This window comes from Canis lupus, chromosome 19, assembly GCF_048164855.1.
Source record: "Canis lupus baileyi chromosome 19, mCanLup2.hap1, whole genome shotgun sequence".
NCBI classification, from domain to species: domain Eukaryota; kingdom Metazoa; phylum Chordata; class Mammalia; order Carnivora; family Canidae; genus Canis; species Canis lupus.
The window spans coordinates 11,101,041-11,125,750 of record NC_132856.1 but is presented as its reverse complement, the minus strand read 5'-3'; the positions used below and the strand labels follow the sequence as shown (position 1 = coordinate 11,125,750).

The window sequence follows — 24,710 nt, the reverse complement described above, 5'->3', positions numbered from 1 at the left end:
GAACCTTACAGGGGAGGAGAGAGCCATTGAGGAGGGCCGAGAAGGGTTGGGCAACCAGGGAAGACTAGAATTCCAGAAACTGCAGGAAATCAGGGTGATTCTTATTTTTCCAATTCTTCCTGTCGGCATCAGCCTCAGATGAAGGACATCTATTATACTTTAGCTTTTAATGTAGCACTGAAGAGGCATTGGTTGAAGGCAAAAATGAAAGTTACAAAAGAAGCTAGTCAAACACATGTTCACTGAGGAGCTACTACTATGTGCAAGGCAGTATGTGAGGCACTGCTGATAGAGCAATAAACTAGATACATAGGGACCCTGCCCCCATTGAGCTTACAGTCTAGCAGGAAAGAATGTCACTAAGGAGTTATATTCAGGATTAAATAATAATTAAATAATTACAATCATGATGGGTACTACAAAGCAGTACAAAATACAGGGTTTCATAAGACAATGTGATGGGGTACCTGAATGACAAATAAGAGTCGAGTATAGGGAGAGAGAAATGTTCAAAAAGAACTGCATATGGGCAGACTCAGAGGTATACAGGAAAGTGGCATCTTTTCTGGGGCATATGGTTAAAAGAATAATCCTAAAATTATTCAAGAGATAATTTTCTGGAAAGTGACTTGGCTTCTATAGTTCTGATTTTAATTGTGTCAGGTGAGCTGCAAAGGTGAGACCTTGAAAACAAATTATTTGCAAAGTGACCATCTGCTAATTGCAGTTTCATAAAACTAGGCTTAGAAAAATTTGACCTAAATACTCTGTAAGGTGTTTTCATTTAAGAATCTGTGATTTCCTTGTGTCAGATTTTCTTAAACATAGAATTCCACTATATAAAGTATGTGCAACTAGTTCATTATGGAGAAAGCTCATTGGGGGGAAAATCAAGGAAAGGATGAAATATTTGAAAATATATTTAATGTTAGTTTGAAAAACATATGATAGTGAAGAAGACGAAGAGGAAAAATAAGAAGGGTACTTTTGTTTTAAACTAAGAAACCATCTTGCTAAAGACATTCAAAACACAGTAGTTTCTTAACATCAAGGCACCAAAGTTGGCTGAAGGAAATGTATGTGTGTCTCAAAGCTTCTACTCCCATAAATTCACCTAAGAATTTATGTGTGAGATTCCCAGCAGGAATCATTTGCATAAGCAAAGCCTGCATGCTTTCAGTAATAGTGCCGTACTTTTACATGGCACACTTCCTATTACCATATCAAGATTCAGATAAGCAAGATTAAAAAAACTTCCAACTTGGTTTGCTATGTCTCTCCATTTCCAAAATTAACTCCAGTAAAAGTGTGTTATCCTTAGATCAGTAATGCTGCAAGAATTCAGACACATGCATACACACACACACACACACACACACACCAAATTAATATCCTTATAGGAAGACATTCTTAAGACATTCAGCCGCTAAAATCAGGAGTCATATAAAACCGGGGAGGTATAAGTTAAGTATTGCCAGCCTCAAGCCCGCAGTCTTCTAACTTGAGGAGGAGTCTACTAAGGGCTGAAACCTAAGAACCGTGAAGCCAATTAGATTTTAATTTCCAAGTATGGCCTGAAGGTATTAGGCCTGGGGACACCGACAGCCTGTTCTCATTTAGGAAATGGGGGAGGGGAGAATAAAGAAACCCTACAAGGACTTTATTTTCTTTTATCTTAACTTCCCTCAAACCACTTGGTAAATCTCCGATAAAATTCCCAAGAGGGCTGGATAACTTCTGGCTCTGAGTGAGCCTAGTGGCTTTACTTACATCTTCCCAAGAACTGGCAGGGCTGATCCATGAAAGAAAAAAGACAAGTTTAAAAAAGATAGCATTGGAGCCTCTGGAAACATTTTGGCAAGAAATGCCAGGTCCATTCTTGCTCTATGGAAATCCCTTTCAGTGAAAACAATGCCCATACTTTGGGAACCTGGTGGTCTCAAAAGAGATCCATAAAAAGTCTGGATGTGGGGGGAGGTAGAAGGACCCTCTCCCCAGTGACTTTTTTTTAAAGAAGCAATGCACCCCTCAAATAATGGGCTGACTTGTCTAAAAACAGGCAATTCTCAAAAACAGGAAAGAATGGTTTTGTCAGTCTGTTTGTGCAATTCGCTATTCATGTTAGCCTGGGCAGCATCTGTAGCTAGTTCAAAGGTTGCTGGTGTCAAAGAAAAATATCAGTTCAATCCTAAAAATCCTACCACTTCAGCCAGCAGGGTCCCTTATACAAAAAATGTGTGGACCTGCTTTGTACTCAGCCATGGGTACCCATCAGCTGTCAGCAAGAAGCTGGCGGCATAGAGGCTGATTTCCTCTCTTTCTCAGTCACCATCATTTTTGCTCTACCAAAGGAAAGTTAAAGGAGTCAGAGTCCGAGCAGGGCCTGAAAACCTCCTGCATTTTCCATGCACTGCCATTACACAGATGTAGTCATCCAGCCATTAATCGCTCAATTTTGGATTTGGAACTTTCTGCCTCGTTCCATATTTCTCCCATTTCAAAGTGACCCCAGCCTTATCACCTTGCGAAGATAAGAGATATTCTACGAATATTTCAAGGCTGCCCACCTTCAAGGGCTCTGGCCAGTGCTGAGCAGGGAAGGAGCCCAGCCCTGTGAATTGTCACATGGAATCTCTATAGCTCCTCCATCCAAGTGTCCCTCACGTCAGGCCTTTCCAAGAGCCACAAACCCTTGGAAAATGTACTGATTTGAGTCGTATTGCTTCTTTGCCTATTTTTGATGAAGTGCTAAAAATACAAGAGTAAAATTACCAAAACACAGACAGAAGGGAAGAAAAGTGGGCAGTAAATCCCCTATCTTGGCTAGCAGAGCACTCACTGCGTCTGCTCCATTATGCCAAGTAATGATGTGGTAGGAGGTAGACATTACTAGCAGACTTAGCCAACCAGGCCTGACAACAGGGAGGAGTATGATTGCAATATCTCGCTCTAATCGGGAGGAGATAATACAGGATGTGGCCAGTAAGCATGGGTCAGCTGTTGCCCACAGGCAGGCTTCCATGTGCCTGCTCTGTTCATGGCTCTGGGTCTGGGCATTCCTGCTTTTTTGGAACCAGCCTGAAATCAGTGAAGGTTGGATGAAAGAGACAGGAGGGGGGATAGAGAGAGGGAGGCAAGAGCACGGTCTTAAACAGAGAAACCTTTCATTTCATATTTCCCTTTCCACATATGGATTTGCTTTTCTACTCAGTTTTCATAGCTGGATTAACCCTTTTCATTCACACATGATGTGAATCTCAGGAATCTCCAATAATTTCCTTACCTGGAGGGGAAGACAGAACCAAACAAATGATTGCAAGTATAGAATCGTTCCAAAGAAGGCTGCATGTGCATGCATATGTGTGGATGTGTGCACATGTGTGTGTGCATACAGGTGGATGGGTGTGTAACAGGTCATACATGGTGGTTAGGAACTTAAAGGGGAAAGCTTCCTGAAGAAGTGGTAGGAGGAACTGGCTGGTGGTTTCTAGAACTTCCCCAGGGGCATTATTCATCAAGAAACCTGAAGAGAAGGATTAGGATCTATTTCAGAGACAGTGGGTTGGGGAGACACAGGAGCAATAGGCCTCTTTCACCACGCTTAAGGGGCCGGGCCGACCAAGCATTCTGCTAACTTTCCACACACTCTAGAGAAGCATGTACTGGGATTCTGTGAATTTGTTTCTCCTTGCTGGCAGCTCTGATTTCAACTTAATTCTATGTATTAAACATGATGTTTAGAGGAAGAATAGTAAGAGGAAGAATAGTAAGAAGAACATGGTGTTTTTTGCCCCAAACACGAATTCTCCTACAGTCATGCCTGGACAGACTATCTTGACAGAAGAGAGAGAGAGAAAAAACACACATTTCTTATAGAGAGTAAGAAGTACTCTTTTGTTGGGCATTTGTTCAAAACTTTGTTTGGGATACCAGACACTCCTAACTAACATCATGGGCTAAATCCATCAGACTAATTCTTCCAACCACAGCTGGTCCGTGGAATCAATTTAATACACACAAACCATTTAATAAGAAAGATAATTGAATCTTTACCCCGAAATACTGACAACTCAAGCATTTCTGCCATCAGCTCATCACCCACCAAATGTTTTCCTTTTCCGTTGCTTTAAATAGGATTGGTCTTTAAAAACAAAAAGGAAAAATAACAAGTTTTCCATCCATAGAATTCTGAATACGAGATCAGTTGAGCTAATTTCAATTTGTTTAGTCTGTGCATTTTTATCCTTATTACACAATTCAGGAAAAGGGTATCTAAGTTGAAGTGATTTCCTTATATCTATGCTTGTCCAGACAGAAGACTAGAAATGCCCAAGAAGCAACCTTGGGGGTAAAAACAGTAGATTTGGACACATACCCACATACGTGTATGCATGTACATCTGCACACACATCCATGTACACACACAGTCCCCTGAAGAATACTTGTGCCCCCAGATATGACCTCTGATGTTGACATGGTTTTTGTTGCTGGCTTTGTGAGACTTGCTATGGTTTTACGAGGCGCTTTATCCTAATTTGTTTCCCTGGCTAATTTGCATGGCATTATAGAAAACATAGATTAGCCAGTGCAGAATAGAAATTTGAACAAGACCGCCAGCAGCCAGTTCTGCTCACTCCTCTGACTGGTGTACTGTATTCTAAGCCAGCTATCTTAAGGCCGGGTGGGAAAAAGAACCCCCAGGATTGAAGCTACAAGCCCCACTTTTCAACTCCTATTTGGGGAAACGGTTTCTTGGCCACAGACTGAAGCCCTGGCTTGAGGCTTCCCCACCCAGAGTACAAGCATCAATAGGCGGGGAGAGTGAGCCAGAAGCCAGAAGATAAACACAGAGCAGTAGTTGTACCTAAGATTGGAGGGAGCAAGATTGGGAACACCCATTTTACATGAAAAGAACATAAATATACATTATGGAATAGGATGCCAAAAGTCCCCCTAATGTAAGAGCAAACAGATTAGAAAGAGTCTGTGTTGTTCACCCAGCATCCCTGGGTTTCTGGGCCCCCGTCCCTACCTCTGGTAGCATACAGGACCTGTCACAGGGAGGGCTTATGTTCAGGAAGGGCAGCAAATATCACTTTGACGTTAAGGATGGACAGTTATTGTACTGGTTAATGTACTGATTTCATTACTCTGTTAAGATTTTTTTCTTTTAAGATTTTATTTATTCATGAGAGACACAGAGAGAAAAAGAGAGAGAGAGGCAGAGACATAGACAGAGGGAGAAGCAGACCCCATGCAGGGAGCCTGATGTGGGACTCGATCCCAGGACTCTAGGATTACGCTCTGGGCTGAAGGCAGGCGCTAAACCGCCGAGCCACCCAGGCGTCCCTGTTAAGATTTTGTAAAGCTGTTTGGCAGCTCATTCTTTCAGTCATTGAAGAGCTTCAAAAAATGGAAGAAGTAGTCCAGACTTTGTCAAGACCATAGGGTTTTTGAGTGGGAAAGTGAATGTAAGGCCTTTCATTATACTTCCTAGCAAGGTCATTCTCCAAAAGGATCACACTTCTTAAAGTGGCGGGGAAGAGGAGAGACAACTTTCCATGATGCAGCTTGTGACCTTCTGGGCCTTCGGTGTCCATGTTGGGCTCTTCTGTCTGGCAGGACTTCTCAGTCCATACCTGGGCCCCAGGGTTGGGGAGGACCACCCTTGACCTCAGGCCTGGCAAAGGATCTCAGCATCAGTGTTGAGTCCCTCAGGGAGTCAGCCGGCCAGTGAAATTTAGAAGCAGAGGGAGGGCTGTTGTCTCCCTTCTGTCTGACTATTAAGAGAGTTTCTCCTGCCTTTGGCATGAAAGCCTGTAATGTGGTTTTGTGCCAGCGAAGAAGGGACCAAAATGAAATAACAAAAGTCAGTCGTGTTGTAGAAACTCACCTTGTAGGGAACAGTGGCCTGGAGGCAGAATGCGGGAGGAGACATCAAACCGATGCACTGAGACCCTGAGTCCAGGTTGTGGTGACTGAAAGTACAATGGGGAAACCCAGTTGTTCCCAAATTCGTCCATACACTAGAATCCTTCAGAGAACTTCCAGAATGACCGCAGCCCTGCGGCTCCTCCCCAGAGATTGTGGCTAAATTGCTCCAGTGCAGCCAGGACTTTGATAGTGTTGAATCTCCCCAGGTAATTCTAATGTGCAGACCAGTTTGGGAACCGCTAATGTGGCCCCTTGCTCCTTAAAGTGTGGTTTGTGGACCAGCGGCAGCAGCTTTCACTGGGAGGTCTGTAGAACTATGGCCTATCAGGCTCATCCCAGGCTTGAGACCAGAACCTTCATATTAGTTAGATCCAGGCTGATCTTTATGCTAATTAGAGTGTCTGATTCATTTGAGCAACGCTGCCTCCAAACACACACAGACCAGGCCAAATCCCTCTACTAAACTACAAACTCAAGGCAAGTCTTATTCTAATTCCTGGCACTGACTGCATTTGTAATTCTACAGTGGTAGGAGCTCTTTGAAAAATAAGTGTCAGGGCCCCAAACTATCAGGGAAAGGGTTCTCAGCATCACTGATTGTGCAGTGGTTTAATTAAAATGGAGATTGTGGGTCCAAATCTAAGCACCAGCACTTTAATTTGACCTCTTTGACTAGTTCTTAATTAGGGAGACCAACTCATCATGGTTGGTCATCATGGTTAGTCCAGAGCTTTCCCGGTTTCAGCACTAAATCAGCCTGACATTTGGGCTCTGATTCAGTCTCAGGCAAACCAAGACAGTCCGTTTCCCTTCACTTACTTCACACACAGCCTGGGGATTCCAACAAAGATCAGGGGGGTTCTCAGACTTCACTTGTGCATCCACATCACCTGAAGGACTAGAACAGCAAATGGCAGGGCCCCACACTGAGTATCTATCTGTGTTAGTGAGTCTGGGGTGAGAACTAAGGATTTGCACTACTCACCAGTTCGGAGGTACCTCTCAGGGACTACACTTTGAGAACCACCACAAGACCCCCTACCTGAGGAGGTATAGTATTTGGCTGAGCTCAGGCATAGCCCAGTGACTAGAGAACCGTAACTCCTAGTACTGGTTGCAGCTGTGACTAATTGTTTTTATTATGGAAAAAAGATAGGACTTCCTGAGCTGGTCCCTAAAGAGTGGGTGGAGTTGAAGCTCTCTGAGGTTTACATGAATGTGAGCAAAAACCCCAGTGTATATTTAGGAGAAGTGCAGGAGGCTCAGGTGATTGGAAAGAGAATCTGCATAGAAGTAGTAGAGGATATGGAAATAGAAACAGATAAATTTGGACCACATCATGGGAGCCCTGTGACATCTAACACTCAAAAACGTTTATCCCTTTGAAAGTAGCTCAATACAACTTCAAAATGAGATGGGTGCTAGTATCCTTGATATAAACAAACTATTAAGAGTTGGGAATAAACCCAGATATGACTCGCTTCTTGGTTATGATGGTTTTGTTCTTTTTTAAAGTGTTAAGAGTTTCTAGAAGACAGTTCTCAACATCTTGTCCCCCAAGCCACTGTGTATCCAGTCATCTGGAGGCCTGGGGTTGGAGTGGGAGCTCCAGCTCCCTGGTCTGGTACTAAGTGTACGTGACCACTTGCCCCTCACTTGGGCTTCCAGTGAGGGAAGCCAATGTCCTGGTGCTTTTCTCCCACAGGCATTGCTTGTGGTTCTGATTCACTTTCTCCTCTGGCTACTGCCTCTCCAGCTGCCCCTGAGGCTTGTCCATTGCCTTGAACATCCGTACTTTAGTTTATTCAGCAGAACAGAGTTGGATGGTAGAAATATTAGGACCAAGGTGATCACGGCCTTGTACTGCTGCCCCCAACCCTAACCTGAACCTCCCACTCCTATAGACACACTGTCCCGTCTGTTTGAGCCCAACTGGCCTAATGCCCAGAGTCAAGGCTAGACTTGTAGGAGGCAGTCTGAGGTCTGGAGACTCCCAGTGTGGTAGGAAATCATAGGATCTGGATTCCAAAGACATGAGTGTGAATTATGTCCTGAGCATTAGCAAATCCCATCAGTTCTATGAGCTTGTTTTTTTTTTTCATGAGCCAAATGCAGAGTGTCTACATCCTAAAGTTGTTGTGAAAACCAAGTGAGATAAGGAATGTAAATACACTTTGTAAACTGTCAAGTGCTATACCCTCCATGGAAAGCACCATAGCAGATGAGATGAGAGCACAACTCTGAAGTAAGACACACCTGGTTTCACTTCCTGGCTCCATCACTTACTAGCTATTGGATCCTGAAAAAGAGGCTTAACCTCTCTGGGCCTCCCTCCTCATCTGAAAATGAAGTCACTAAAAGTACCTCTCTCCCACAGGGTCATCAACCATAAATCTTATGAAATGCTTGGCATATGCACGGCACATAAAGTGTACTCAATAAATGTTAGCTGCAGTCAGAATCATTAAGAAAGCTATAACATTTTTGCTTAAAGGCCAGTATAGATGAGGGTAGAGTTAGGAGCCCCCCCACCACCACACACACACACACACACCTTCCCCATAGGAGCTCCAGTCTAGACCATTCAGAATAGACAAGTTGCTTCTCCTCTGTCTGTCATGCATCCTTTGTTGATTGGAAATAATGATGATACTTCACAGGTTGTCATAAGTGTTCTGAAAGAGAATGCTTAAGTAAGTAAAATCACTCCACAGATTGTCAAACTGTTAACATTTTGGAGTTGTTGCTAGCAGTAGAGTAGTTTCTGGCAGCATTGTTTTCTGTTTATGATGGCAGTTCTTTTCCAAACCTTCTCATAAATTTCACCTCATTCCACCCTTAACTACTTCCACTCCACCTTCTCTCCTTGGTGAGGAGGAAAGGGTTTGTTTTCAAGTAATAAAGCATGTTGGCTAATAACCTTTAATAACACATATGCTTATAGAGCTTACCTGTAGAGGACAAGACAGAGTGATTGGCTTGGAATAGAATTTAGTGGCAATATTCAGAACACCCTAGCTCAGAAAGCAAACCCATGGATGATCAGGAGGGCATGTGATGGCGTGAAGATATAATTTTCAAAAATGTAAGATCATGACTCTTATGCAAATATAAAATAAAACTTAGCAAAAGGTTTATCTAATTCATTAGTTAATGAAGTAAGATACTTAGACCAGTTCAAAAATTATTTTAGGGGCTGGGTATTTATAGGCAATTTAATGTTAGGATGAGATTTATGGGCTAGGTACATAACTAGCTAATGTCCAACAGGACAAGAAACCATAACCTTTATCTGTTTCAAAAAGACAAAAACTCCTTATATTTGTATGTTTACCAGACAAAAATCTGGTAACATGTAGCCTCACCAAGTCTTGGAGTAAAGCAAAGTAAATTTGCCTAGATAATCCTTGCAGGGGGTGCAGAGCAGGGGCCAATGTCATTGCCACCATATGATACTGAGAGGACATGCCACCCACTTTTCTGCCTTACACTCGAGTTTTGGATAATTTTTTTAACAATGGTAAATATTTTACACTAAGAACAACCTTTTAATCTGACTTGCTGCTTACAACAGCCTGTGGAGGCAAAAAAGGGGCAGGGAAAACCCATTTTGCAGAAGAGGAAACCAAGTTACATATGGGAGAACTCTCAAGGTCTAATCCCAAGTCTCACATTCATTCCTAAACTCCATATTGCATCTCTCTTTTCCCTTCATCTCTGTCCTACCTTGTTCTTGGTGACATTTCCCCCCATTAGACTTCCCCTGGGGGTTCACCTAGAAGAAATGCTCAAAGTGGGAAGGAGGCCTGTTGCCCCTGGCCCATGTGTCCCCAGGGTTCCTGGCCTGAGCTGAGTCCTTTTAAGTCCCTGACACAATTCAGTTCCACAATATCCCACTCTCCCGAGCCAAAGAAAATTGTCAAAACATGTTATCTCCCCTCAGGAAAAATGATAGAATAGATGTTACATTCCAGGAACCCATTTTTTAAAGTGATGACTCCTTTTAAGCTCTTCTGTTTTCAGCTACTGTGAGCCACTGTGAGCAGCCACTGCACCATCTTTCTTTTGAGACGGTGTCAACATCAGAGAAACCTACTGTTTACAAACCAGAATATCTTGTTTGAAGCACTGTTTCTGGTTGATGTTTTCCTCTCCTTAATAAACAGGATCATCATTTTCTGTGTCCAACATAGCTGGGTCTGTCTGGCTCCTGGATGAATGACATGCAGGGGACAAATGGCTATTTATTGTGTTAAGCAGTCAGCCAGGAAACTGGCTGCAAGTGTGGCCTGATGGCCCAAATCTGCTTCTTCCTTGCAAGGCCATTTATTTTTCTCTCCCACGGACTTCTATCGCCATGGAAACTGTCCCACTAGCAGGATGGAGACTAAGGCCAACTCTCTGCTTCCTGCACTTAGTCAGAGAGGCAACACGTAAACACATGAAGCAAAGGAGACAGTAAGAAAGTATATGAGGTGTGGAGTTAGAAAGTAGTTCCTCTAAAATTCCCCAGAATTCTCAAGCTGGAGAATGAATTTTTTTTTTTTTTGAATGTCTGAGTCAGGGCCTCCCAGACCACTTACACAAGGTGTGCTGACAAGAAGAGTAGACACTCAGTGCATAATACATGCATGCTAAGCCCTATCACTGCGGCAACCCATTTAAGCCTCACGGTAGCTCCACGAGACAGGTTGGTTCTTATTATCCCCACAACCCAGAGGGAGAAACGGAGACTCTGCAAGTCTGTCACTTGCCCAAGTCCAGCAGAAGAAAGGAACAAATTTAGGACTAATATCCAGGCCTTCTGACCCCAAAGCCTGGACCTCCTCACTTGAAATAGCTGCCTGTTCTCTACCTCTTTTCTTCTTCTTCTTTTTTTTTTTTTTAAGAGTTTATTTATTTATTCACGAGAGATACAGAGAGAGAAGCAGGCTCCCCTCAGGGGCCTGATACGGAACTTGATCCCTGGGCCAGGATCGTGCCCTGAGCCAAAGGCAGATGCTCAACCATTGAGCCACCCCGGCGTCCCTCCACCTCTCTTCTTGCTCTTCACATAGGCTGGCCCCTGAGAGGCTCTGAAAGCCACTTCACATCCCGTGTCCACCATTTTTATTTGATCATGTAATCCTTCCCACTCCCAGCCATCAACAACCACTTTGCGACATCTCACAGAACAAGGATTCTGTGGAACAGGATTCCAGCAACCTCAGTCCAGGCCAGTTTTCTCATCTTACAGAGGAGCAACTTAGGCCGGGGGAGGAAATGAGTTGCCTCTAGCTGCACAGCTAATAAATGTCAGAGCTGGCACCATGGAGCCAGCCCCCTGCCCCACAGGCCTGTGCTCTGCTGTGCTGTGCCGCCTTACATCACTATTTCTAGCCAGACCCTGAGCCAGCAGTTCAGCTCTCCGGCCAAGCATCAGGACTAATCCCCTTATAGGATGACTGTTAAATCAGCCACTCGTTAGAAGAACAGCGATGCTCGCATGCAGGGTGCTTTGGCCTTTATGAAACGCTTCCACACAGCTCTTCTGTTTCCAGGCTTTGCTCCCTCTAGGTCCTTCTGAAATGATCCAACAATGAAGCCTTATTCATAAGTTGTATACCTTCCCAAATAACTGTTGAATCGCTCAAACATTAAGTGTGAAAGGATCACTGTGTTTCAACTAGTAGAATCCAAGGTGACAAGAGGCAGAAGCAGAACAAGAGGTGGAAGCTTGCGAGGTTTCATATGCCAGGGTTCTAGAGAACAGAGTTCTACCTGTGAATGAAAGCTCCCCAGCTTAGGGTGATGAGTTTTGACGGGGAGCATCCTCTCGTTTTTCATTTTTAACAAGAACCTAGCACTGACCAGGCACAAATGTGAACATGCTCTCTTTCAAATATGTGCAGCATGGTGCTTACTCTCCAGAGTTGCGAATGTGTGTTTGAACAGTGAAGCCTGGGAGGACATGGCATAGACAGCAGCTGTCGAGTGGGAGATGGGAGCTAGAGTCATTGTGGGAAGATCTGAGGTACAGAAGAGAAACATTGTGAGGAATAAGTGTGTACTTCTTTGGATTCTAACAGTAGCGATGAGGATGGTCTCCCAAGTTCCACTGCTGGCTTTTTCCCCATTTAAAAGCAAAGGGAGTAAAGGAGTAATGCTCAGATTGCAACATCCCACCCATCATGCCCTTCTGCATCTTTTTCCTGTGCACATTTTCTCCCTTCTAGAAATCCCTTCTCTGTTTCTGTCTGCTCTTTTTGTATAACCCCCATCCAGAGTCACCTCCTCTAGGAAGCCTCCCTGGACTTCCCATATGGGTTTCTTCACCCCTTCCTCTGTGCACCTACAGTCTTTGTGCAAAATTACACCAGCTCCCATTTTTTCAGTACCCAGTGTGAATAAGCACTTTACATATATCATCTTCATACCCATTTGACAAGGAGACTGAAGCCCGGTTAGTCCAAGGCCAGTATGGCTATTAAGTCATGAAGCTGGGTTTGGAATCCTGGTCTCCCAGGCTCCAAAGTCCATGCCTTTCTGCTACAACGGGCAGTTTCCTTTGCCTCAAACTTACCCTTTCAGGAGCAAGTGATAAGTACGTGTTTCTCGCTCGGTCTCCCCCTTGTCTGTGAGTACATCTAGGGTACACCCAAGTCCTATGATGTATCCCTATGCCTGACACATGCTAAATAAATAGTTAAATGAATCAATAGTCTGTTCAGTGAGGAGCTTATGCCTTGTTCTTGATAAAACCATAATACATGTACGTAACTGGAGCAAGTCATCCCCACCCCCAGTGGAGAGATAGGTAAGTTTCTTAGCCAGCAGATCCACTGGCTCTCCAATTTTAATGTAATACGAATCTCCTGGAATTTTGTTGAACTGCAGATTCTGAATCAGAAGGGCTGGGGTGGGACCTGAGGGGCTGTGTTTCTGGCAAGCTTCCTGTGATGCTGCTGATTTGAGAGCCATTCGGGCATTTGGGTCTCAACACAGCAGCGGCAGCAGCTGGTGACAAAGAGTAAAACCTGTCCCATGTGTTGTTCTCCTTTCAGAAGACAACCAGTCTTGAAATGCTCCTGATTTTCCATGTTTTAGCAAAATATTTGTTATGCTTTGAGCTATAAACATTTGGCAGCATGAACATTTGTGTCTGCCTATAGCTTTGGTTTAATCCCACCCTATCAATAAATCACAAATAAATGAGGGAGAGGAGTCACTCACTGGAAGATTCCATTCCAGTGACAAGTGGATCAGGGGAGCTGGTGAATTGGAGGAAGGAGCAGATGATCCCTCGCAGCAGGGGGTTTCCAAGGGAACCCTATGGGCCGGCTGGCAACAGCTCTGAAAGACCCCGCCTCGGTCCATTTTTATTGGGAAGGGCCCCACCCTTCCACATTTGCCTGCTCTATGGCTACTTTCCCAGCTGGTCTTCTCCATTCTTGGTAAACAGTAACTGATGGCTTATTCATCTTGAGCCCTTTGAACCCCACACAATCCCTTTGCTGGCATGCCAAGTCTTTTAGAGGTCAAGCATCCCCGGTCCAAGACATTTGGAAGGAAAACACCCTCTTTTCTGTCTTCTTTTCCAGATGTCCCTGGGCCAGCAGCAGTCAGCAAGAGGTGTGCCTTGTTTGAAATGCAAGGGGACGTGTTCAGGCTTCGAGCCACATCCATGGAGGTAACAGAGTTTGTCAGGAGAGGCTATGCCTGCCTTCATTTCTTGGCTGTCCTTTCTGGGAACCCCTAGTCATTCTTCTCTGCTGCGACTGCTTACAATGCATGTGTTTCAGGGAGGACTGGCTCCAGAGGGAATGTACTCCTGCATGGCCCAATTCAGAAATGACTGAGAAGTCCTTGGGAGCCAAGATGAGAAAGGAGTGTAGTGCTTCACTCACCATTTCAAAGTGGAGGCCTCCAAGCTCAGCCCACCAAGGACCACACTGGGAAGATGTGGGTACCTCTTAATTGGTGCCTGGTCCTCTCCAGATTGCTCTATCCTGGGGTTTGGTGCATGTGCTTGATCCCCCTGTACTATGTTGTTGCCCCTGTTGTGACCTCAGAGGGCCCCAGGGCCAGAAATAAAAGTCACTGTGTCCCTAGTACTTTAAAACCAGGCTGCAGTATACTCATACCCACAAAGGAGGGCCATAAGATACAGCTAGACTTGGATCTGCAGTTTTTTTCTTGTTCTTCATTGAGGACTCTGAAAGCCAGAAGTAGGGTTGCCATACTGCACAGCTCCCAGGCACTGTTCCCATCAGCATCTGTGTGGGTATCGCCCGCTGGATTTGTGCAGGGCACAGCCTGTGTGACTATCCCAGCAGCCCTGGGAGAGACAACCTAACCTCTGTAGGGCAAGAGAGCAAAGAGGGAGTTTTATCTCCCCTGCCAGAGGGTTTCCTTGGACATTCAGTGGGGGAGCACAATTTGGGAGGTAATTGTCTCAGAGTTGTTGACTTCCATAGTGAGATGGCAATTGCAAAAACATTTGTTGAGCTGAACCAAGTCTTTTACATTTAAACGTTGAAGTAACCTTGAGCAGTAGGGAAAAGTTTCTCCATTTTTCAAGTCAGGAAACCAAGAGTGGGTAGCAGGGAAACATCCAATACGTGGCAGGATTCAAACTTGGGTCTTCTTGAACCCCACACCATGTTCTCAAACACTCACCAGTCCTATGTTTGTTCAAAGCACGAGATTATTCCTTGACTCCGTTCCCTGACAGTCCTCAACCTCACAGGAGCTCATGTGGTCTTCTGGATGCAAGGGACCTTCAAGGTCATCCAAACCCCACTCCATCCCCCGCACAAATTCCTCCCACAGCGAACACACTCCCCTTTGGGGGAATGCCCCACACATCTATTCTGGCCACTGGAGCCCTTTCTGGTCTTGAGGAGAGACAGCTTCCCTATCATTTCACCCCCTGGTCCTGAATCTGCCATCAGGGTGTCACAGAACAATGCTGACTCCTCATCAGCTCTCCAAAGACAGCTGGGATACCTCCTTTTAGACTCTTTAAGGCAGGGGATAATGTTCCCCAAATACACCCACTGACTCAGTTCAATGTTTCCCCCTCTAAAGGATCAGTCCTTTGCTGCCTGTTGTCTGACATCTGAAAAGGGTCATTTAACATATTTTGTCTGGTTTTCTAGCTGTTTATGGCAGGAGGGCAATTCTGAGCCTGTAACCAGGAGTTGGTTACCAATTGGGGCTGTAACCAGGAGTCTCAGCATTGTTTTAATCTCTACATTCCCCTACCATTCTGCAAAGGACTTGAACATCAAGTGAATTGATCCTTGAGAAGTGCAGATTGTAGCCTCGGGTCCCACATACCAAGTGTTGTCTTAGTTTGAATAACTTTAATGGAGACCTGAATTCAAGCCACATTGGAACAGTGAGGTCCCAGAATGGGAAACCACGTGAAACCATTTTTATGCTCCAGTTCTCATACTTTTAGTAGTCTGAAAGATATTTGAATAACCAAAGTGACAGCCAGCCTGGTTTAATGAGCAAGTCCCTCGACTGATAATCACAGGACAAGTTAACCTCCTGACTCTGCTTGAAACAAACACTTCCCTTCTATAAGCCTCGCCTTTCCCTTCTGAAAAATGGGGATGCTGGAGCCAATATGCTCTAGGCTCCACTCTGGCTTCGCAATCCATAGTTTGAGGCAAGCTGTCTGTCATCAAATTAGTGATTGACACAGCAGAATTAGAATGATATTAGTATTAGTGGCACAGATGGTAGAATTACTTCGAAGTGTACAGAGTGAAGGCAAGAGCAGACGTTCATGAAACAGCAAATCATGAAAACAGAAGGGGAGGCTCCCCTAGCAGCCTGCAGCCTCCTGCTTCCCAGATGGACATGCCAGGTTCCCTGGCCTTCTGAGCCAACCTCAAGGTGCTGAACTGCTCCTCAGGGCAGAGGGAAACACATGTCCAGGACTCCAGGCTTTTCAGAGAGAGCCCAAAAGAAAGTCTCTTCCTTGCATGCAGAGATTCTTATATATATATTATCATAATCCTAATAGCTTTATTTTTTTTTAAATGCTCACTGGCTTCAGTAAATAGAGAAAAACCCTGCTTTGAGGGAAGGAGGGGACATAGTATGAAAAAACTGAGATGATAGTATGAAAAATGGCTCTTGAGATTACAAAATTTTACATTCTTCAGGGGTCATTCTTTGGATTACCCCAGTGTCCTCATTATGGCACCCCTTCTGATGGGGTCCTGTCTCCATGCCAGCTTAGGCTGCTGCCCCAGGAATTACATGTTAACTCTGCATCTTCTCCCAGGGGCAGTGGATCTTCACTGATAACTCTGCCCTCAGAGCTAGGCTTCCTCTGCTTTCTGAGAGACGATCTAGAGAAAGTCAACCAGAGCTGCTTAAATTTCTGAAAGGAACCAACTAGGGACTCTGGCACTTTGATGCGCATCCAAATCACCTCTGAACAGGATTGCAAGTATCCCTGTCCAGATCCCACTCCAGACCCATGGAATCTGACTTGCTGGGGCCAAGGTAGGGCATCTCCAAGTTTACCAAGCTCCCCAGGTGATTTAGGTGTGCAGCAAAGTTTGAAACTCGTCAAATAGACCAAGGGTCAGCTAACGTCCTGTAAACAGTCTCTTCATAAACATTTTAGGTTTCACAGGCCATTTGGTCCTTAACACAACTAGTTAACATGGTGGCCCTTGTAGCATGAAAGCATCCATAGGCAATATGTAAATGAATTAATGTGTGTATGTTCCCATAAATCTCTATTTCAGGAGTGAAATTCAAATTTCATATCATTTTCTTGTGTCATAAGATAGTAATAACCTTTTGAATTTTTTTCAACCCTATAATATAGAAACTATTCTTGCTTCACAGGTTGTGCAGAAATAGGTGATGGGCCACATTCTGCTAATGGAATGTAGTTTGCCAACTCCTGATACCCACCAGCCCTCTCGCTGTCAGATGACAAACTTGACCATGGGCCTGTGTTGGGCTAGTGTTCAGGATGGGATAAGAGTCCAAGGCTTTGCCTTTTCCTCCATTGCTGGTAGCCTAGGAAGAATAAATAGCTGTTTTAATACTATTGAGGATCTTTCAGGGTTGTGTCTGTGTCCCCTTCAGTCTGAGTGCCCGGAAAGAGTAGAGTAGGGCTAGGGAGGTGTCTTCCTCATCCATGGAATCCCAGCAACAGTGCCTTGCAACATGACACTATGAATAAAAGGAGAAATAACACTGACACAATTTCAAAGAATATCTCATATCCGTTAACATTTTCCATTTTGAAGTGTTTTGCATTTGCCACATCTCTAATAGCATCCTGAGAGTCTTATTTAATAAAAAAAAGCAAATGGCAGCTCCTCCACCCAGCTCCATGCATGGTAGGCAATGGGGCTCAGAGGATCTGATGGGACACCAGGCTTTCCCTCACTTCCTTCCTCTTCCTCCTACCACTTGTCTACTGTCTACTCCTCTACTGTTGTCACTCCCCACATGTAAACCAGTGGTGTCTCCCCTATGTTGGAGAAACCGTCTCCTTCAGGCCTGGCTCATAAAAAGGAGAGGAAAGGGAATGTTTATTATTAATAAAATGCCCCAATTCTATAAAATGAGCAACCCCTTCTTATGAGGACCAGAAGAAAAGACTGCTTATTTTTGCCCCACATCATCTTTAGGGTCATATTGTTTTGGAGTACCGGCATTATCCTTGAGATCATCGATTTTACCATTTCTCAAATTGTAACCCGCTGAATGTGAAACTGGACTACAAGCTTCTTGCATTAAAAACAAGAATCAGCCTTGCACTGCAGAAATGTAACCTGCTGTGTCCCACACTTACCACACTGAGCCTCTTTCCATGTGCCACATACATACATGCTGGGGGAACTGGTCCACATCAACAGAGCCACCCCAGAGCATATGAAACCCTCCTATGGCCCAGCCTTACAGTTACAGTTCTGTCTGATTTTCTCTCCCTCCCCGATCCCAACTGTGCACTCCTGGAAGGTTGCAGTGGGGCCTCCCTCCCTTTATATTAGACAGGGGTTTCTCAACCTCAGCACTGTTGACATTTTGGACAGGCTAATTCTTTGGTGTGGAGGGGGGGCTATCCTATATATTATGGGATATTTAGCAGCACCCCTGGCCTCTACCCCACAGAAGCCAGTAGCTACCCCATTGTGACAACCAAAAATGTCTTCAGACATTGCCACATGCCTCCTCGGGGTCAGAACTGACCTGCGTTTAGAACTACTGGTGAAGAAAAGGAGGATTCCTTCAGGCATCCCTGGCTGTGACGCACTCGTGCTACTGCCCTGACCTCTCTCTTGCTCGGGCCTGCCTCATCCGTGTCGCAGGGCTTGACGTTGCTCACTTCACTTATTAACAAGTTCTTAAATCTCATGCGTGAGAGCAGCCACGATACAGCACGCCTCAGGTGTCAGGCCAGAAAGGGAGGGAAGTGGTTTTCCTCTATACCTTGAACCCTCTGGATTTCAAAACCTCAACAGCATGGGCACGAAGCAGCCAGATGCTGTAGTCTGTAATTGTCAGAGAGAAGCATCAGGCTTTCGAGTGAATTTGACGCTTCCCCCAGGATGCTTTTCCTTCTCTCAGCCTCGCAGCAGAGCCTTGCCAGCAAACATCAATCTCTCCAGCCTAAGGGGTTTCCTGAGCTCATTCCCTTCCCCCTGGGTCCTATCCACCCATTTTCCGAAGAAAATTTCCAGCTGTGTTCTAACTTCAGTTTGAGTGCTAAAGAGTGAAAGTTGTTGAAGCTCCAAGGCTCATGAATCTTGGGAGACCATTTCAAGATTTCCTTAAAGCGGGGGTCAGCAAACTTTTTTTTTTTACAAAGGACCAGATCATGGATACTTTAGGCTCTGTGGGCTACATGGTCTCTGTTGCAATTATTCGAGTCTGCCTGTTTAGCCCAAATGCATCCACAGACTATATGTAAATGAATTGAACATGGCTATGTTCCAATAAAACTTTATTTACAAAACCAGGTTGTGGGCCAGGTTCAGCCCACAGATCATATAGACTCCTGCTTTCAAGCATCTCTAATGAATGAACCAACCTTTGCTGTCATAATCACTGTGAGTAAAAATGTGTTGTTCTTTTTACCAGCAAAAGTCATATCCCACATTCCCCATAGACCGACTGATGGACAGTCTCCTAAACTCAGTTCCCAACTCCTAAACTCAGTTCCCAATCCCAAGGCCTTTTGGTCTCATGTTACCATTCATCTGCTGCAAACCTTTCCAAGTTACTAAAGTTAAACCTTGAACTTGCTTTCAAAAAGGCAGATGCTACCAGCAGGAGACTCTGCTCCTCTTCTCTGGAGGTTGATCTCATTTGTCCCAATTAACCTCCCACCCCAGGAAAATATGCAAGTCATGCAAATGCAGCCATGAGGATCACTGCTTGAGCTCTGAGCTGGAAGATGATCGGAAAATTGGCCGCTTGCTGATGGACTCCAAGTATTCCACCCTCACAGCCCGGGTGAAAGGTGGGGACGGCATCCGGATTTACAAGAGGAATCGGATGATCATGACCAATCCCATTGCCACTGGGAAAGATCCCACCTTTGACACCATCACCTATGAGTGGGCCCCCCCTGGAGTCACCCAGAAACTGGTAAGACAGCATCCTCCAACCAAGGGGTTGTTCTCCTATCCATGTAAATGTTAGCTATGCCTGAATTTCAAAGACAAGGTAGGAAGAGGGCGAGATGATAGAAATGATAGGAATAGATATGATTCTAAGCTCATTCCTGCCTCACTATGTGATCTTGAAGTGAAAACTGTCTGGCCCTTGGTTTTCCTCATCCAGGAAATGGATAGAAGTGTTTCTGAGAATTATAAAGGGCCCTTCCAGCTCTGGTACAGGGTCATTCATGGTTCCCTTTGGGCTCCCCATTTCTGAACAAAGGATGGTTTGTGATTCCAGACTCTCAGAGTGCTTGTCTTCATGTGTGAGATGTTCATTTTTCCTCAGAGTGGCCTGGGATATGCCCATTGCAGGCCTGCCGTGGAGCACAGAAACAGTCCCCTCTTTTCTCTAACCACTGAGACTTCTTGGGCTTGAAGGGAGAACTGAACTAGCTTTACACAACCCTGGGGAAGAAGCACCCAGAGAAGGACAAGGTCCAGAAAGAGAAATGACTTGCATAAAGTCACATCCTGGCTGCCCACTACAAAAACCCATAACAAGTCCCCATGCACAGGCCTCACCCCAGACCATTAAATCAGAAGCTCTAGATTACAGGATCAGAATCAACAGATATGGGTATTTGACTCCTCAGGTAATGCCGAACGCAGCCACCTTCAAGACCCAAGGGACCAGACCAGTGCCCCTCAAATTTCAACAGCCTTATACATTATCTGGACAGCTTGCAGAAATACATCTAGTGAGCTTGGGGCTGGTCTGAGACTCCACAATCCCAACATGCTCCCAGGTGATGCTGATTCTGCTGGCTGCCAGACCATACCTGCAATAGCAAAGGCCAAGGTGATTTCCACAAGTTAATGAGAGTAAAAAATGCCAGGATGCAAGCCTGGCATTTAATTAAATGTCTTCTGGGAAAAAAAGGAGAGGCTTCAGAGTCCTGCATGGTCATATCCCCACCACAGGCTCCCCAACAGCTGTGACCCCTTACTCATGACCTTACGGTGCCCTGACCTTCCTCTTCCCTGCTCTTGAATGCTCTAGGCTTTTGCCCTCCTCAGGGACTTTGCACTTGCTGTTCCCTCCCCTTGAAATGTCCTTTTCCTGCTCTTTGCATGGCTAGGTCTTTCTGACAGGTCCAAGGCAGGCCTTCCCTAACCACCCAGTCTACAGCAGATGCCACCTATCCTCTAGCTACATTTTTTTTTAAGATTTTATTTATTTACTCAGAGACACAGAGAGAGAGAGGCAGAGACACAGGCAGAGAGAGAAGCAGACTCCACGCAGGAAGCCCAACATGGGACTCGATCCCGAGTCTCCAGGATCATGCCCTGGACTGAAGGCAGTGCTAAATCGCTGAGCCACCCAGGCTGCCCTCATTTTTTTTTTCTCTCAGTTCTCTAGTGTTTCTTTAGAAGCTTTGATTGCAAGCTATGGTTGTCTTATGTATGTCTTTGCTTAGTTATCATCTCTCTCACTGGAGTGAAGCAAGGCCCCAAAAGGGCAGATGCCATGCCTATCCTGTGCCCCATCCTATCCAACAACTTGCACCACGCAGGGCACATAGTAGGCTTGATGAGTATTTGTGCTACGTCATCCTCCTGGCCAGTGACATTCCACATGTGGTCTATGGACCAACACTGTGCCATAAAAATCCTGTGACTGGCCCACAACGAGAGGTACAGAAATTGAGCATAAATGTTGGGGAGATTTAGTAGCAATTGACATCCATGCCTGTGATCAGAGAACTCCTCTCACTGAACAGAATTCCACTATGCTCAGACTCATGTGGGAATCTCATGTGGCATGAGCTACATTCTCATCTCATGCAGCGAGCCCACAAATCATTCTGCAATAGATGGAAAAATCAAACAAAAAAACCCTGATCCTTCACCATAGAGAGTCTGAGCAGCACAGCTCTAAGCTATAGCTTAAGTGAGGGAAAGATGGGGAAATCCCTTCTAGATCAAGTGGAGACTGGCAAAGTTACTTTTTTAAAAGCTGTACTTTTTAAAAAAACATTTTAAAAGAATAGGTCAGCATTTGTGAGCTCAGCCACCATGTGAAGTAGGAATTATTTTACGTGTAGGGAAACACAGCGTGGTCAGTTGGCCTTTACCAGTTGCAGGGGCTAGACAGGGGCAGATCCGGGCCAGAGGGTGGCATCCAACAACAGCAGTACCAGGACATGGTGGGTGGCTCCAAACGCAGGTCTGCCTCCAGCGCCCAGGTCTGGGTAAGCCATCACCCAGGTCTACAACATGTCAGTGGAAAGTAAAGCAGGCGGCTTGTTAAAGAGCTGGCTGTAGACGTCAGGAACTGGCTGGTGAAAACCCCAAATGCTTTGGCCCCAGACTAATCAGAGGAAGGCATCGTCAGGCTATGATTAATGCTGGCTCGTAAAACCACATGGTATAAAGGCCCCTCTGTCTGCCCTGCATCTGGCCTGCCTGAGCAAGTTGCCTTTCTGAGATTGGACAGTTGTCCCTTCCCATTCACCCTCCTGATGTTTGTTTAATTACCAAGTGATCAGGACTGATTATATTTTGGAAATGGGACTGAATCTTCCTGTCATCCTTCCCAACCAGAATGAAAAACGGAGAAATTCTTAAGCCTTTAAGGCTAGTAACAATAAACCTAATGGCTAATATTTACTGAGCAGTTACATGTACTGGGCCCTATGCTAAGAGCTGTATTTGCATGGTCTCATCTAGAAAATTCTAACTGTTAAGGATATATACTATTACTATACTTATTCACAGAGAGGGCAACTGAGGTTGAGAGAAGTGACACAGCTAGCTAAATGTCCCATCACTGGTTTAAATGGCAGAGCCATCTCTTGGACTCAGGCCTCCCTGACTCCAAAGCTTAGGCTCTTGGCTACCAAGCCAGGCCAGGAGAACCAGACATATAGGAAGAGAGGCAGGAAAAAAGCAGGTACCTTGGATTAGCACTTTTAAGGAAGGCTTCTAAGAATAGGGAGGAACTTGGGCAGATCTTTGAAGGCTATCCAGGATCTGGGGGGAGGCAAGGAGGAAAAGATGAAGGGAACCAGCATCCATTGAACATTCTGTAGATGACAGATAAATAGATAGATCATCAACACCTTACCACTCCCTATATGCATCGTAACCCCATTTTAATTTTTTTTTTATTTATCTATGATAGTCACAGAGAGAGAGAGAGGCAGAGACATAGGCAGAGGGAGAAGCAGGCTCCATGCACCGGGAGCCCGGCGTGGGATTCGATCCCGGGTCTCCAGGATCGCACCCTGGGCCAAAGGCAGGCGCTAAACCACTGCGCCACCCAGGGATCCCCGTAACCCCATTTTACAGGGGAAAGTCTTTGAGGAGCCTAGGCAAGTGTGGCACTCATACCTCATCCTCTACTCTCATGCCTAAGGCAAACATGGCTGGTCAATCAGGGCACTGTCTCTCGTAGTGCCTTCATTGGCCTCAGAATCCTCGACACAACACTCCAAGTGGCCACTGTTGACTAGGATTGACATGTAACACGAAGCCCATTTACCATCCTTGCCTGACAGCTGGAGAAGCAGAAAGAACAGGCAGGATCGGGTCTTCCGATTCCAGAAATCCATGTGTGTCCTACTGCCCAACCCTTAGAATAAAGCACCTTTTCCACTTTTCTCTCTGCCCTTTGATTCCTCTCCTGATGAAGCCCGATTCTGGGAACCACTTCACCCAAGATGTCCCAGCCAGACAGCAAAACACCAAATGACTCAGAAAGGTCCTCATGAAAACCTTGAAACCTAAACCAACCTTTCCTAACTGCTCCAAGAAAAGGTCTCTTGCTAAAGGTTTTGGAAACATGACCTTAATCAGCTTCCTGGAGAGATTCCTGAGAGATTCTGTTACAAGCTCTGAGAGGCGCAGGCAGCTGACTCTGACCCAAACCTCTGTCCCCATCATCTCCTTCCCAAGCCCATGCCAAACCAACAGTAGTTGTCTGAATGGTGTATCGAGATGGACTCTGATACCCTCTCCTGGGTCAATGAACAGCATCTGCCACAGGTGTGTGTGACTAGGATTCTTGGGCCAGCCAGGCAAGGCATGCCATCACAGAACACATGCCAGTGGCAGCAGGATGCTATGGTACCCAGCTGGGTCTTTGAGCTGCCACAGGAACACTAGGTTCCTGGGAAGGAACACTCACTGTCTCCAGGGCCCTGGCCAGGAATCCTTGAGCTCTGTGGGCTATAGACACCTGTAGCCCGGACAGAGCCATGAGAGGACATTGAATGTAGGGATCAACAAGCAGGTGGTTGACACTTGCAGAAGGCCACTGCTGCGGGACTTGTACCGCAGTGTTTATTTGTAAAGCTAAGCAGGAAGGGATACCTCCTGTTACAGACCAGAGTCATAGCCATATCCAGGGACTGGAGAATCATGGCACAAGGCAGTGTTTACACAGCCTCTTCACTGTGACAAAGACCAAAGGAAACCTCCCTAGAGATTGAAGGAAATTTTTTTCTCTTTGCAAATCATTCATCTCCTAAAGAAGTAGTACACACATGGATGAGACCCAAGCTCTGCTGAGTACAAAGCTGTCTCTATCACAGATGCATTGTGGGAGCTTCAGGAGGTTCCTTTTCCATGCCTCAGTTTCTTGAGGGGTAATATTAGTTCCTTACTCCTAGAGGTTCTGTGAGAATTAAATGGGTTAGCTTGTGTCAGGTACCTAGAAGGGTGCCCAGATCATAGGAAGCACCATGTAAGTGTGAGCTACTCCTCCCATGCCTTCGACCACTCGTCCTGCAGGAGTCGGTAGCCTTCCTAGGAGAAGAAATTGTGCTCCCATGAACTCAATCAGCCATGCAACTAGATCTGCTTCAGCACTTGGAATGAGTGAGATGTTGGCCATCTGAGTGCCCATTCTGGCACAGTGAGCATCGCTCTTGTTTCTACTTCTCCAAAATCCTTCCATAGATCCTGGGAGCAGGGCAGTCCCCACACACGAAATAAGAATGACTGGGGTAGTTATTTGTCCCCCACACTGTCCCTAACCACATCCCCAGGGCCCTGTGCCCTGCCCCGGCCTGTAGGCTGCTGGTCCACTGCTTTCCCTGTCCTCTGATGGTCACATCCTGTCCCACCACCACCCTCTATCTC

At 45.5% G+C, this 24,710-nt stretch overlaps 1 protein-coding gene across 2 annotated transcripts in view; it reads left to right on the top strand.

Annotated features, from left to right (window-relative positions):
- Positions 1–24,710, top strand: part of LMCD1 (LIM and cysteine rich domains 1) — a 58,458-nt gene that overhangs the window by 15,724 nt on the left and 18,024 nt on the right. The window contains exons 2-3 of one of the 2 annotated variants that reach the window (XM_072785296.1): positions 13,515–13,603; positions 19,296–19,551. In XM_072785296.1, the coding sequence (XP_072641397.1) occupies positions 13,515–13,603; positions 19,296–19,551 (345 nt within the window). The remainder of the gene's footprint in view (positions 1–13,514; positions 13,604–19,295; positions 19,552–24,710) is intronic. The other variant, XM_072785297.1, reaches the window with a different exon arrangement.